The 13927-nt window shown below is 33.7% G+C and overlaps 2 protein-coding genes and 1 long non-coding RNA gene across 3 annotated transcripts in view; all 3 read left to right on the forward strand.

The window, feature by feature from the left end:
* Window positions 1–12741, forward strand: part of LOC126752324 (protein peste-like) — a 41007-nt gene extending 28266 nt beyond the window's left edge. The window contains exons 2-7 of the mRNA XM_050463040.1: window positions 7761–8049; window positions 9168–9473; window positions 9552–9767; window positions 9835–10138; window positions 10199–10475; window positions 11066–12741. Coding sequence (XP_050318997.1) covers window positions 7906–8049; window positions 9168–9473; window positions 9552–9767; window positions 9835–10138; window positions 10199–10475; window positions 11066–11525 — 1707 coding nt within the window. The 5' untranslated portion in view covers window positions 7761–7905 and the 3' untranslated portion in view covers window positions 11526–12741. The remainder of the gene's footprint in view (window positions 1–7760; window positions 8050–9167; window positions 9474–9551; window positions 9768–9834; window positions 10139–10198; window positions 10476–11065) is intronic.
* Window positions 1–13927, forward strand: part of LOC126752344 (uncharacterized) — a 203374-nt gene that overhangs the window by 163192 nt on the left and 26255 nt on the right. The gene's annotated exons all lie outside the window — the stretch shown is intronic.
* Window positions 1–13927, forward strand: part of LOC126752347 (uncharacterized) — a 453313-nt gene that overhangs the window by 41251 nt on the left and 398135 nt on the right. The window lies entirely within an intron of this gene.

Below are 13927 nucleotides of genomic sequence, written 5' to 3' on the forward strand. Positions count from 1 at the left end.
TATATTTTTTATAACTCTTCATCGCTATGACTTTAGTTCCGCCCTGCCTTTTCCTTATTAGATCATTTGATGACTGCATTAATAAAATATCAACATAAAGGCGTTCTTATTGGCAACCCCTTTATTTGATCGTGTTTGACAAATCTCATTTTTTTGTACAATAATTGTCAATTACTAATATACATCCATCATATTCCCGAAAATTCTTACAAAATATGAGCGCACTTCAACTTAAAATATGTCGACGAAGACTTGTAGTTTATGTAATTTGCCTTCTGCCTACTACATGCATTTTTATTAACATACAAATGATAGTAAAGTGCAGAAGCAATAAAAGGCAGTGCTAATTCTGTTTGCCTATTCTTTTTTTGACTTTGTAAAGAGATACTCACATGCTAATTCGAAGCAAGATGCAATCGCCACGCGAGCTTGTAGGGGATTACTTATGTATACGAGTACAACCTACATACATATATATATATATATACAATGTAGGTGTGTAAATTTAGAGCTATCACAACGGCTACTACTATAGGTGGCTTTGTGTAGATATTGTGTTGTGGATGAAAGAATTTACGGAAGATTTGACAAATTGGAGTTTTCCTGGCGCTCTAGTTCTTGAGTGAAAATAATTTGAGTTTAAATAGAAATTAATTAAGGAAACGCTAATTTACGGAAGTAATATTATTGGAAGAGCTTTAGTGAAAGCAAAAATATTTGAACAAAGTGAAGGGAAACCATTATCAGAAAAGTAGTTAAGGGGATCATACCGTGTGACATAGAACTATAAAATTTTTAGTGCATATACATATATTTGCTAAAATTTTGAATTTTTTTAAGTAAAAATATTTTGTTGATTGCTATAATCGCTTATGTTATGAATCTACCATTAAAATTCAAAAGCAATCGATAAAATCGTGGACGCCAGTAGAAAAAATTAAATTTCGAGAAAAACACGTTTGAAAATTCAGGTCTATGGGCCACGCGCTCTGAAGACTTTACTATCTCACTCCTGTAACTTTAAAACTACATTCGATTTCGGAAAATTACTTTACCAGCACATTTTATGAATGCTCTGGATTGGACTTTTGCAAACAATAAAATCGATTTTTTGAAACCGTCACATGGGATGATCTCCTTAAGTTTCATATCCCGTCGTAAATACTTTTATAATGCCTGGATCGTTGCGGCGTGTCATTGTTCTATAGCGGCTGAGGGATCCCTCGGATAGCATTTTTTATGCAAAGGATCCCCGATTATTAATAAAAAAGTAATTCTACTCAAATAAAATCTGTTATTAAGACAGATAAGTGATCATAAGTGAGGCCTCCAGAAGCTTTCAGTATTGATTCTGAATTATATAATTTTCATTTTACATAAACATATACTCGTACAACAAAAAATATATAAATTTCAAACAAATTCAATCAACTATATGCCTACAAAAAATACTCAAAAGTCGCAGAGCCAAAGTTCAATATTTAATTAAATCATTTATTAAATGTCGACTACACACTGTCCAATAAGTGAGTGCGTTCAGCGCATAAAATGGACTACATACAAGTATGTATGTACAACCATAACGTGCGAATCCAATAAGATGAGAAAAAATGTCAAAGACCCTGCAGTGGCACAGAGAGTAAAAGAAGCTCACGGGGTCAATTGATATATTCAATTTCGCGCGGAATGAAATAATAAATGATACATAAGTACGCTTATGGCCCAACATGCGTACACACCTACAGTGATGGTCAAAAATTTGGTTTTAGAGCGGTTATGTAAGCTGTATCAGGTTAGAGGAATTTGTGTGCGCTTTTACTGGTGAGAATGTTAACACTTCACGGATTAATTGTAAAAAATACTTAGCATAATGGTTATACGAGTATCGCGATCTCACAACAAATCGAATACAGTTTTTATTAAAACCATTAATAGTTTGAAGATAGGTTATGTTAAGTTAAGTTACACTGGCCGGTTATCACGCCGTACATAGACCTACTGATACTTAGTAATGCCAGATGGAGGTTCAGTTTAATTTGAGGTGAAGAATTCCTCACACAGGACGTCAAAGTTTTTTGCAAACTTTAAAAGCGAATTGATGTCTACGTTTGATACTGCGTTCAGTCCTTTGAACTCCGAAGCTTGCAGATACTTGAGTTGAGCTATAGATAGTGCTGGACAAAGGCATAGGTCCAGCGGCTCTCTCATGTTAACTTTTCTGCACTTTTCTTTTCTTTTCTTGCCCATTCGGGTGTGATACCAGTAGGTTGTACTTAAGGCATTCCATCTCGACATAATCCGCCTGTGAGCTCTTTCGTAAATTTCTTTGTATATCGTTCTTAGTTACTTCCGTATTTCCTGTACTTAGTCGGTAGCCCGACGGTTGGCGCTTTTGGCAATCTCATCAGCTGCTTCGTTTCCCGGAAATGTGCTCTGTAACCCAGTATATATGCAGCCGCTATATCTACTGTTTCTTTGCTTAATTGCTGTCTGGCTATCGACGTATATATTTATCCTTGTTATTTTCTGCGTTGTTAGCTACCTCGGCCGCTTTCCCATTTGCAAATACTTCCGCATGGAAAATACTGCATTGATCCGGAATCTTGAAGGGTCGCCTGAGATCCAGCTCCGAGCCCTCTAGATCCCACTACATTGCCCATTTTGGATCCATCTGTCCAGATATTCCTAGATAGTTCCACTGTGTTTATAGATAGTTTAGTTATTTTTTTCTGCGGGCTATTTTTGTGTTTAGCAACATACCTCCTCATTTTCAAAATCTTTCACCGCCTAGGGCGTTTATCGCATTCCAAGCTAAAATCACCAACCTAGATAATAATCAAGTTGCGTCATCTCTTGGCAAATCGCACGAATATAGAATGTAGTTATAGATCCAATAGTGTAATAAAAGAAGATTATAGAAAAAAGTTTTGCAGTCAAAAAAAGAAAGGTGTTTTTCTCCCTTCTTTCGATAAACTATATTGCAGTGAAAGGAGTCTCTAATCTGAAATGCTTCTCATATATCCCAAAATTGTTAAAATAAGTAGACAAATAATAGGAAATTGAAATATATGGTATTGCCGCAAGCCGTTCTAGTCTGCTGACCCCCACTGTCTATTCAAGCACATCAAATTCTAGCCAAATTGACGCAACTTATATATGTACATAAATGCTGATATATAACTACCCACATCTTTACATATCGGCATATCACGTCATGTCAAACGAGCAGCTGTGTCGTATCGCGTCCATGCCCATTAGCAACCGGCTACGATTCTCATGCGCGTTGTCTACGTTGCGCTTATGACGCGCCGGCCGCCTATGATGTTGCAATCGTGAGACGTTAAATATTTAAATTTTATTTGCATTTGAAGGAAATTTAATGATTCAACAATAGCAAATACATATTATTCGAGTAATAGCCATAAAAATGCCAATAATAATACAATTGCACTAAATATTGTATTTATCGCGTTAAATGGTAATTATTATATTACAAATATAATATACTCAAGTCTGTAGGTATGCATTTAGGTGACTGGATTAAATTGTACTGAATTGATGTCTGAAATCAAATAAATAAAATGCGGATATGCGTGTTCTCGTTAGATAAGATAAGACAGCACAATGTAAAATTATAATATACATACATTATATAAATATTGTTTGTTGCATACATTTTTTTGAATAAGAACGTATGTATGTATATATTATTTTTAACTCAATATTCATGGTTTACTAGGTTCAATAAACCGCTATAAGTTAATGTACGCTGTCCAACAGGTGTCCCATTTGGTATTTTATCAAATTTAGCTTATCGGGATTACTACTAATATTACGCAAATGGAAAATGTGCGTTGGTTTTTATACCCTTAACAGATTTCGTTAAAGTATTGTTAAATCTAGTAATTAATCGAAGGAATAAGAAAAATATTTTTAAAATAAATAAATAATTAAAATATTTTTTTAAAGTAATGTTAAATCTAGTAATTAATCGAAGGAATAAGAAAAATATTTTGTTTTTTAAATGGCGGTTTTTCAAAAAAAAATCGTTTTTTGACCAAAATTTTGGCCTTAAATTACCTATTTATAAAAAAATATATTTATCGGTGAGCAGAAATCTTCGATCACTAAGTTTTCAACGAATTTTGTATAGTTTATTTTTTGATATTTTCAAGAAATTTGGTAAGTTTGTTGTTGCAAGTTGTTTAGAACGATTCACTATAGCTTATAGCTGCTATAAAATCAAAGAACATTTTGATTTATGAGGGTATTATAGCTTAGGTGCAACTTTAGCTAACGTTTTTTCTTGTTTATTATGTTTTGTTTTTTGTTTTTACTAAAATCAGTCTTAATTAACTTGCACCCAAGCCTATCAGCTTATTAAGCGTCTATCAATAATCCGAAATTGCTTTTATGCACCTTAATCTCAAATTTATTGCAACAGGTTTTATGAATATCTTGGAAATTCTTAACAATGCAAAAAAAATATGTGACTATAAGTAATAAACTACTAATATATATGTACTTAGGTATGTACTTATAAGAAGTTTCTTTCGCTTGGGTCTCATAAATCTGTTCGCAAATTCAATATATCTATAAATATATTCGCACTTTAAAACTCCTCACAATTGGCATTGTAGTGTGACATTCAAAAATATGTCATCGTTCTACTTACTATAATGATCTTTGGGTAACAAAATGTTATATTGGTTAGTCGAAAAAGTCTTTTCGTATTTCTAATCAAATTTTTTCGACTACCCAATGTTATGAAAAAACCCTCAAAACTATCGGAAATAACATGTTATCTTACGAAAAGTATCCAAAGCTATCGAGAACATCAATCAATTTAATAAGATAAGTTCTGATAGAATTATTTATCTGTGTTACTGATAATCAAGCTTCATATACCAATCATACGGGTACTTCCCTGGTTGCTAGTAAATATCTCATTTCAAACTCAAACCAAAAGATAGGGTAGTCGAAAAAGTCTTTTCGTATTTCTAATCAAACTTCAACTTATTTTGTTTTATATTTACATATAATGAACTTTAATAAACCAAATATGTACCATTTTGATCGACTACTTTTTGCCATTTTCCGCTAGAGACATTACTCTATCAGTGTAAAACTTTTCTGGTTTCTCGGCGAAAAACTGCGATAAGTAATTTTCACAAGCTTCTCTTGAAGCGAACTTCATTCCATTAAGGGAGTTTTACATTGACTCAAACAAATGGTAGTCCGATGTTGCAAGGTCAGGGCTATCTGGTGGTTGCATCAAATATTCTCAGCCAAGCTCTTCCAGTTTTTGCCAAGTCATCAAAGATTTGTGTGGTATAGCGTTGTTCTCATGGAAGACGAAGCCCTTTCTGTTGATCAGTTCTGGCCGTTTTTTTTGACTTGCTTCAACCTTATCAGTTGTTGACAGTAAAATGTAGAATCAATCGTTCGACCAGGCTGGAGCAGCTCATAGTGGATGATTCCTTTCCAATCCCACCAAACACTCAGCATAACCTTTCGAGACGTCAATCTCGGTTTTGCGACCATTTGTTGAGCCTCACCACGCTTGGGCCATTATCTTTTTCGCACATTATTGTCGTATTTGATCCACTTTTAGTCTCCTGTTACCATTCGCTTCAGAAATGTTTCGACTTCATTTCGTTTCAACAAAAAATCACAGATGTTAATTCAGTCCATTAAATTTTTCACAGACAATTCATGTGGTACTCAAAAATCGAACTTCTTTTTGTAGCTATAAGACTACAATAGGCCCGATGCTACGCCATGAAATTATTTCAAAGCATTATATTGCAGTCACCATGCTTCATTTTGAACACCTTACATAACTTTTCCTATTTGAGCACACTCTGTTTATGTTTGTTTTGTCAGTATCAGTTCAGTAGCCATTTCATTCACTTATCAAATTCTTGTTTTGTAGTATTATTTTTATTATTATTTATGCGATTTCACCTTTGATTTTCTTACGAAAAATTGTTCAGATCGGATCACAATAGCATATAGCTATGATACAAATTGTACGATCGAAATCAAGCGCTTGCAGGGAAAATTTTGTTATTGCCGAGATATCTTCAAGAAATTTGGGGTTCATTTCTCCTAAGTCAATAATGCAATACCGATGAAATTGTTCAGAAAGAACTGCTATATATAATATGTATACAAACTAATCGATCAAAATCAAGACAAAGATCTTTTTATAGCTGCGGTGCAAACGAAGGTAACGTTTTTTCTTGTTTTAACAGAATTTCGCATGAAACAATGTAGTTTAATTCATGGATCAAATAAACAAGCCTTAGATTTTAACTCTTTACGCTTATATCCACACATATTCATCATTAATATGCAATATACCGATGTTCTTGTAATATTTAATTAAGTTAACTCGACAAATTTTGTGGAAAAAGGAACTGTCAATCTTCTAAAATTGATCTAAGCTTGCCGCTAATTTCACGAATATGATGAAAGACATGCGATTGCGCGATTGCTTAAAGCTTGCGTTTTTAAAGAAGTTCAGTGCATTAGGTCAAATTAATCATAGAAATCAGCGACCCACTTTCGTGAGTTCTTTTTTCCATATGATTCATTTTACAATGCAATAAGTATAAATATATTAGCCCCCCAAGTATTGTGTTACTAACATTTGAGGGGATAAAAAATCTTTCATGTCTTCTAATATAGTAGACATATGTATGTATGAGTGGAGAGGGGATAATAGAGTGCGACAAATGCTGATGAAGTTCATTTGAAATTCTAGGAAACATGCTAGTAAGCTGACGTGCGGTTCGTTAACTAAATTAGAAAAAAACGTTTGAATTATCTGAAAGATAGTATAGAGTTTTACATGAGTAATACTCTCAAATAACTTTTTAAAAGTTGCTCGATGTATCGAAGACCGTCAGATACACTACTATGTTACTATATAATGGGTCCCAGTACTCATATATTTACCATATATAATTCATTAATTTAAGCCCGGAGTCATCTCGTCATCTCTTTTTAATCGTTTGTTTATCATAGAATCGGCAAAATACTTGGATTGGTCAAATATCTTTTAACCAACGTCAAAAAATGGTTTATAACAACGGTCGTTTTTCATCAGCTAACTTCCACGTATGTATATTTCCGCAAAGAAAAAGCTGCTCAAAAAGATTATGAAGAAGTTTTTATATAGAAGTTTTACTAGTAAGTCCTTTTATTTGTCTATTCTCTAATCATTCTTCACCTCGAAAAAGCAACGGATTTAGACTTATAGATAGCAAAGCACACAATATCGTCGCCATTTACCAAAAGACATGACTTTAGATAAAATGAACGTTACAAGGTTCTAGGTATAGAAGGGTACTCCCGATAATAAAAGTCAGGGTGATATGAATCGGTATATTATTTTTAGAAGGAAACCTGTGCCTCCCCAACTGCATAGGCCTTAAACCATAATTTAAGAGTCTTATTTATGAAGAAATTACTTAAGATAATAGTCATCTTGAAGGTAGTTTTGCTATATTAATAGTGCAGCTTATCATCGAAAGAAATTAAATCAGACAGGACTACTCTGGTTCATAGAAGACTGAAGTATAAAGCACAATAAAGTATCCTGTAACGTACAGAGGGAACGAGACGATAGGCGACAATTTCTGTATTTATATGACTATTAACATATTTTCTTTGTCATTAATCGGTCATTAAGTCTACATATTTTTTGTTTATTTCTTCAAATTATTGACAAATATATCTTCTTTTTCTTGCAGATTTTCCAACAAAACAGTTTGCTTCCCTTTAAGATTGGAATAAACTAAAAAAGTGAAGAATTTGCATTGTATTTAACGGTGCTATCTAGGAAATCGTTTTATAAACAATCTAACATCAAATACTACTAAGCGAGTTTATCTCAAAATGCCCAAAAAAGCAAGTAGTTTGAAAAAATGGCGGCAAAGTAATCGGAAAGTTATTATTGGACTTTGTGGATTTTGTTTGGGTATTTTTGGCGTGTTATGTGGCATGTTTTGGGAACAAATCTTCAACAGCATAATGGAAAAGGTAAGTAATATTTAATATTACTGAGGTACAGTATATACTATGTACATATACATAAACCATAATGAAAATATTTGAAAAAACGAATTACTTATAACTTGCTAACAAGCTATTTCCTCCTAATTTAGTTGATTAAAAATCGTTCGTGTTCCTATTTTTTTTTGAGAAGTTAATATTGCCGTTTAATCTTTGATTGAACTTTCAGTCAAACCAATTGATATTATTAACCCGCATAAAACATGCTAAAAGCCGCACGAGACTTTGAGACACGTGTGCACGTTTATACTGTTTTACTGAGGTATTGATGGCAGGGAAATGAGCGAGCTCAATACTTTTCTGAACAGGCAATGTTTTGAAAATTAATTTTTTATAAAGATAAGTTCATTGTACGAAAGTTCACAATAGAGAAGTTTGACTGTATTGGTAGTTTAAGCTATGATTGACCTTTCAATCGAACCAATTGATATTATTAACCCATATAAAGCATGCAAAGAGCCGCACGAGACTTTGAGACACGTGTGCACGTTTTGAAAAGCTTGTTGTGAAAACAATTACTTTTACAACATTTGTGCCTTGAGTTTATTTGTAGTTAATGCTTGTATTAATTATGTCATCGAAATGTTACATATGAATAAATTTAGTAGATATAAATAAACTGAGCACGTTCAACGACTTTTGTAAAAGCTGTTTTTGTAAATAGATTTTTATTTTTATAATTTGCCAAGCACTTGACTTAAAACTTTATACTAAATTCAACAACAGATTTTATTCTAAATGAGTCGTTTATTACTTTAAAGAGGTTAAGATAATTAGCTCACACGCAGTCAGTTGTTCATATGGTGTTGAATATGATAGATGGCTCGTGAATTAATTAAAGACCGTAGAAAACACGACTCTTCTTTCAACTGGTCATTATGAATTAGTTAGACCGGTCAAACTTAATTTATTTCCATCTCATCGACTGACTGGTTATTAAGTTCTAAACTCATTAAATGGGAGATTAGATGCTAGTTTTGTTACAATTGTTATTAAAAATGGTTAATCTAATATTTTGAGTTGTATATAAACCATACATTTTTGTATTAATAACTTCATTAATTTTCAATCTTTTCCATTCATAGGAAATGACCTTACGACCCGACTCACAGGTCTACGATAAATGGAAAACTCCACCAATGGCTTTAAGTTTAGATGTTTACTTTTTTAATTGGACAAACCCAGAAGATTTCAAAAACCTCACTACGAAACCGAATTTAGTGCAGTTGGGTCCATATCGATTCACAGAGAAACAAGATAAAGTCGATATAAAATGGAATCCGGAAAACGCCTCAGTGACATATAGAAGAAAGAGTGATTTCTATTTTGATGAGGAGGGTAGTAATGGAAGCTTAGATGATACGATAGTCACATTGAATGCTGTGGCGTTGGTGAGTGGATATTCAATATTCATAGCCTAAACTTTTATTTAATTTATATGTATATGGTATTCATAAAAATATCCACAGTCCGCCGCCGGTAAGGCCAAACGTTGGGGCAGTGTGCGCCGCAATTTAGTCGATGTGGGTTTGAAGTTATATGGTCAAGAACTGTCTATAACACGCACAGTCGATGAAATGCTCTTCACGGGCTACAGTGACGATATGTTGGATATGGCGCGTGCCATGCCACTTTTCGGCAAGGATGTTGAGGTGCCGTTCGATAGGTTTGGCTGGTTTTATACGGTGAGTTGGGAGCAATAATACACTTTTACCATCATTAAGCTAATATTTCGTCTTATTATTAACACAGCGTAACGGCAGCGCCGATTTAACTGGTGTTTTCAATGTTTATACTGGCGCTGATGACATTTCGAAAATCGGTCAAATGCACAATTGGAACTTCAAAGAGCACACCGGCTTCTTTCAATCAACTTGTGGTTTAATTAATGGCTCAGCTGGTGAATTCCATCCACCACACTTGAAGGAGAATGGTAGCGTTGCGCTTTTCACGCCCGATATGTGTCGTACAGTGCCATTGGATTATACAGAAACCGCAGAGATTGAAGGCATTCGTGGTTTCAAGTACAGTGGTGGCGCGCGTTCCATTGATAACGGTATAGACGTGCACTTATAACATATGTGAGACAAATTATATACAAATATCTGTTTTGCAGGCACTCTCTATCCCGAGAATAGTTGTTTCTGTGGCGGTGAATGTGTTCCTTCGGGTGTTATGAATATTTCTTCGTGTCGTTTTGGTTCGCCCGTATTCATGTCATATCCACATTTCTACAATGCTGATCCATATTATGTGGAACAAGTCGATGGCATGGTACCGGAGCAGGATAAGCATGAATTCTATATGGTGTTGGAACCACGCACAGGAGTTGCTTTGGAGGTAGCGGCGCGTTTTCAAGTCAATATGCTTGTTGAGCCAATTAGTGGCATAACGTGAGTATATTTTATGTAAGAGATAACTACTATATACAGTTAAAATTTTGAGTTCATTAAAACATAAATGTATGAATATAACAAGAGGCGAGCCTTCACCAGATACAACTCTCCATTATAACCTAATGAACCTTTTACTAATTACAAGTCCAGAAAAACTAATAAGTTTAGAATAGTTAGTCCCTTTGTCTTAAAAAAGATTGGTCCCAGCTTTCAGCTTTTAGACGAAAGGTTAGATTATGAAAAAGCATTGCTATGAAAGTGAAGCTTGCATGAGCGGGGCCCAATTAATCAAACTAGGCTAAGCAATCTAGTGCCTCAAAGGTCCCCTGAAGTACAAAATTTTGTGAACAGAAATTGATTTTAGGAGATATACATATGGATCTTACAGAATCAGAACCTCAACTTTTAAGATATCTTCCATAAAGCAGAAATAGAATAAGCTAATTCGCTGCGTTTGATGAAACTTCTTAGAGATAAGTAGATTTTATAAGATAGTACTTGTGGGACTAGGATGCAACGTATACAAGTTTTAAGATATATACCACATAGTCATATTTCTTTAAAAATCTCTTTTGAAAACTTTTCAGCTTGTACGAGAAAGTGCCACGCGTTTTCTTCCCACTCATCTGGTTCGAGCAGAAGGTACGCATAACACCCGAACTTGCCGCCGATTTAAAGATGTTACCGCAAATACTCATAGGCGGACAAATATTCGCTTGCGTCTGCTTTGGCATTGGTCTTATACTGCTCTGTTGGTATCCCATCGAAATACTTTGCACACGTCAGCGTTCTGTCGATCTCAAAACTATGCCAACTGTTGTTGAAAATGGCAAGAAAACAACGAAATTCTCCAGTGTCGAGGAACTCAAAAGTCGACCAATACCTAATGTTGTTGTCAACAACAAAACGCTCGATAGTTCACCTTTATTGGATCGTACGAATGGCAAGCCGGTTACGGTAGTGCCAAAGTCGGAGACAAATGAGAGTGTTGCCACCACAACAACAGCCACAAATTGTAGTGTCATTAGTGACAATGTAAAGGAATAATACCTTGTGTATAAATTCGTAAAACAACTCATTTTGGAAGCAACCAAATTATACGTCCTATTGTATGCCTTTTTTATAGAATGTAGTTAAGTGTTTTGTAAATTCGATATAGTGTTGTAAGTACAATTTTTGGCCTAGCAGCAGAAACTGTTATTCCGTTTTGTATTTAAAAAATGCCGTTAGAATATTAAGTACAGTTATACAACATACTATTTACATATTATAAATGGAATACTCCAGTTAACTAATTATAAACTAAAGCTTTGAGTGTAAAAGTAAAGTAAACAGAGCATAGCACTGCAAAATAGTGCTAGTGAAGCATTTTCTGTGCGTAAATCACTCCCAGGACAAAGAGCGATCTCTCTTTACGCTCCGCAGAGCTATGCGTGTCCCACTCAGCCTTACGAGAAACGTTCACTATATGTATAAATACCTATAACGTAATCTACACTTAAAATAACATGAACAATAAAAGAATTTAGGTATATATTTCCGATATATCATGGCATAATATAGTATGATAATGTCAAATGTTTTTTATAATATTGTCAATGGGCATCGATCGGCATTAGTTGTAGTAATATTAGAAAGTAGTTAGTTTTTTATACATAAATTACACAACTTAGCAACAAAAACAAGATGTGATAAACCAAATGTCCAGGAAAAAGATGGCCTCAATCAAAACCAGATATTACTTATCATAAGTTTATTAGAATATATAATATGACAGAGAAAAACGCATTGAAAATTTCGATCTAAGTAATTTTGTATTTTTATAAATAATAAAATACTATTTTTATATGCATAGTGATACCAAAATTGTACTACTCAAAATAAAATCTAGTAATATAAATTCATAAAAAAATGCGTAAAATAACAGAAAAAACATATGTAAGAGCATAAAACATAAAGACACTGCAAGAATGAAATAATTCAACATTCCTTACTTAGTTTCAACTCTCAATCTAGTATAAATAAAACACATGAAATTATAGTTAAGAAAATCGGTGGTTTTTCTAACCTCAAATCATTATTAATTAGTCTTACCGGTTCCAAAAAATCTCAACAATAAAACCCCATCCTATATCTGTTATGTTTTTACGAGTTCATTTTATGATATTATCTTTTATTCGCGGTATTTTTTAAACTATTTGATAAGTTATTTGCTCTACATATTATTTAAAATTTCTTTGAAATAAAAATTAAAAAAATAAAAGTCATGATTTTTTTTAACCTACGTATGTAGGACAAAAAAAAACAAAAAAAAACTACATTTCCACATGTTTCAGTACAAATCTTCATTATCGCCTTCAAAATTGGTTTCTGAGCCAATAACTACTGTGATCACATTGAAAGATTTTTCTTCGATTTCATTTCCTTCAAAGTAATCCCCTTCCGTTGCAATACACTTATGCCAACGACTTTTCCAGTCATCATAGCACTTGGAAAAATCCTCCGTCGTGATGACCATCAGAGCCTTCTTCGATTCAGCTTTTATATCCTCAATTGAATCAAAATGGTGTCCTCGGAGTGGTCATGTAAATTTACTGAATAACCAGAAGTTACACGAGGGTAAATCAGGCGAATACGGTGGTTGCGGCACGATATTAGTTGAAAATGTGGCGAAATGATCACGAATAACCAATGCAGGAGATCCTGCATTATCTCACTTCTTTGTTCAATAAATTCAGACATAGTAAAAATCGAAGAATTCTTTTTTAGAAATAATAATGAATATTTTGACGTAACATTTAGCACAGATGTTACTAACAGTACTATCAATTTACAGAAAAAGAAATTTACCGATATGAAAAACACGCGTATAAATTAAAAATTCACCTTTCAATTTGATCGCAGTAGTAGAACATGCCAATATTTAATCCAATTTTCTATACACTTGATATAAGCCTCGTCAGAGATGGATGCTAACAAATGATTGGATATACCAATCTAGGAATTTTTTTAACGATTCAGCTTGCGCAATTTTTATGAACCAGTCCTGATCAAAACTGATTACACGGAATTTCGACCGACGTTGTGATTTCATGAACTAAATAGTTGATAGTCGTTCATTTCTTTAGGAAATTGCCTAACAGTCCAAGCAGATATACACTGCTGGTCTTAGGTTAGACGCACCAATGTTCTTTTCAAATAAATTAAAAGTATACTATATATCATTCCCAAGGACTACCCAAACGAAGCATTTCCAAACAGAGGCATATGGAAAATACTTTAAAAGAAAAAAAACACTATCTGAACAATCAGTACGCAATATTGTTAGAATTACTTTCAATTCGACTAAGTTAAGATTAAGGAATTAGCCGGAGTAAAAGCAAGTCTTATAACTGTTCAGTGTACAATCAGAAGTGCAGAACTCATAAAGCGTCTAAAAATCAAGAAAA

The sequence above is a fragment of the Bactrocera neohumeralis genome, chromosome 3, assembly GCF_024586455.1.
Source record: "Bactrocera neohumeralis isolate Rockhampton chromosome 3, APGP_CSIRO_Bneo_wtdbg2-racon-allhic-juicebox.fasta_v2, whole genome shotgun sequence".
NCBI lineage: Eukaryota > Metazoa > Arthropoda > Insecta > Diptera > Tephritidae > Bactrocera > Bactrocera neohumeralis.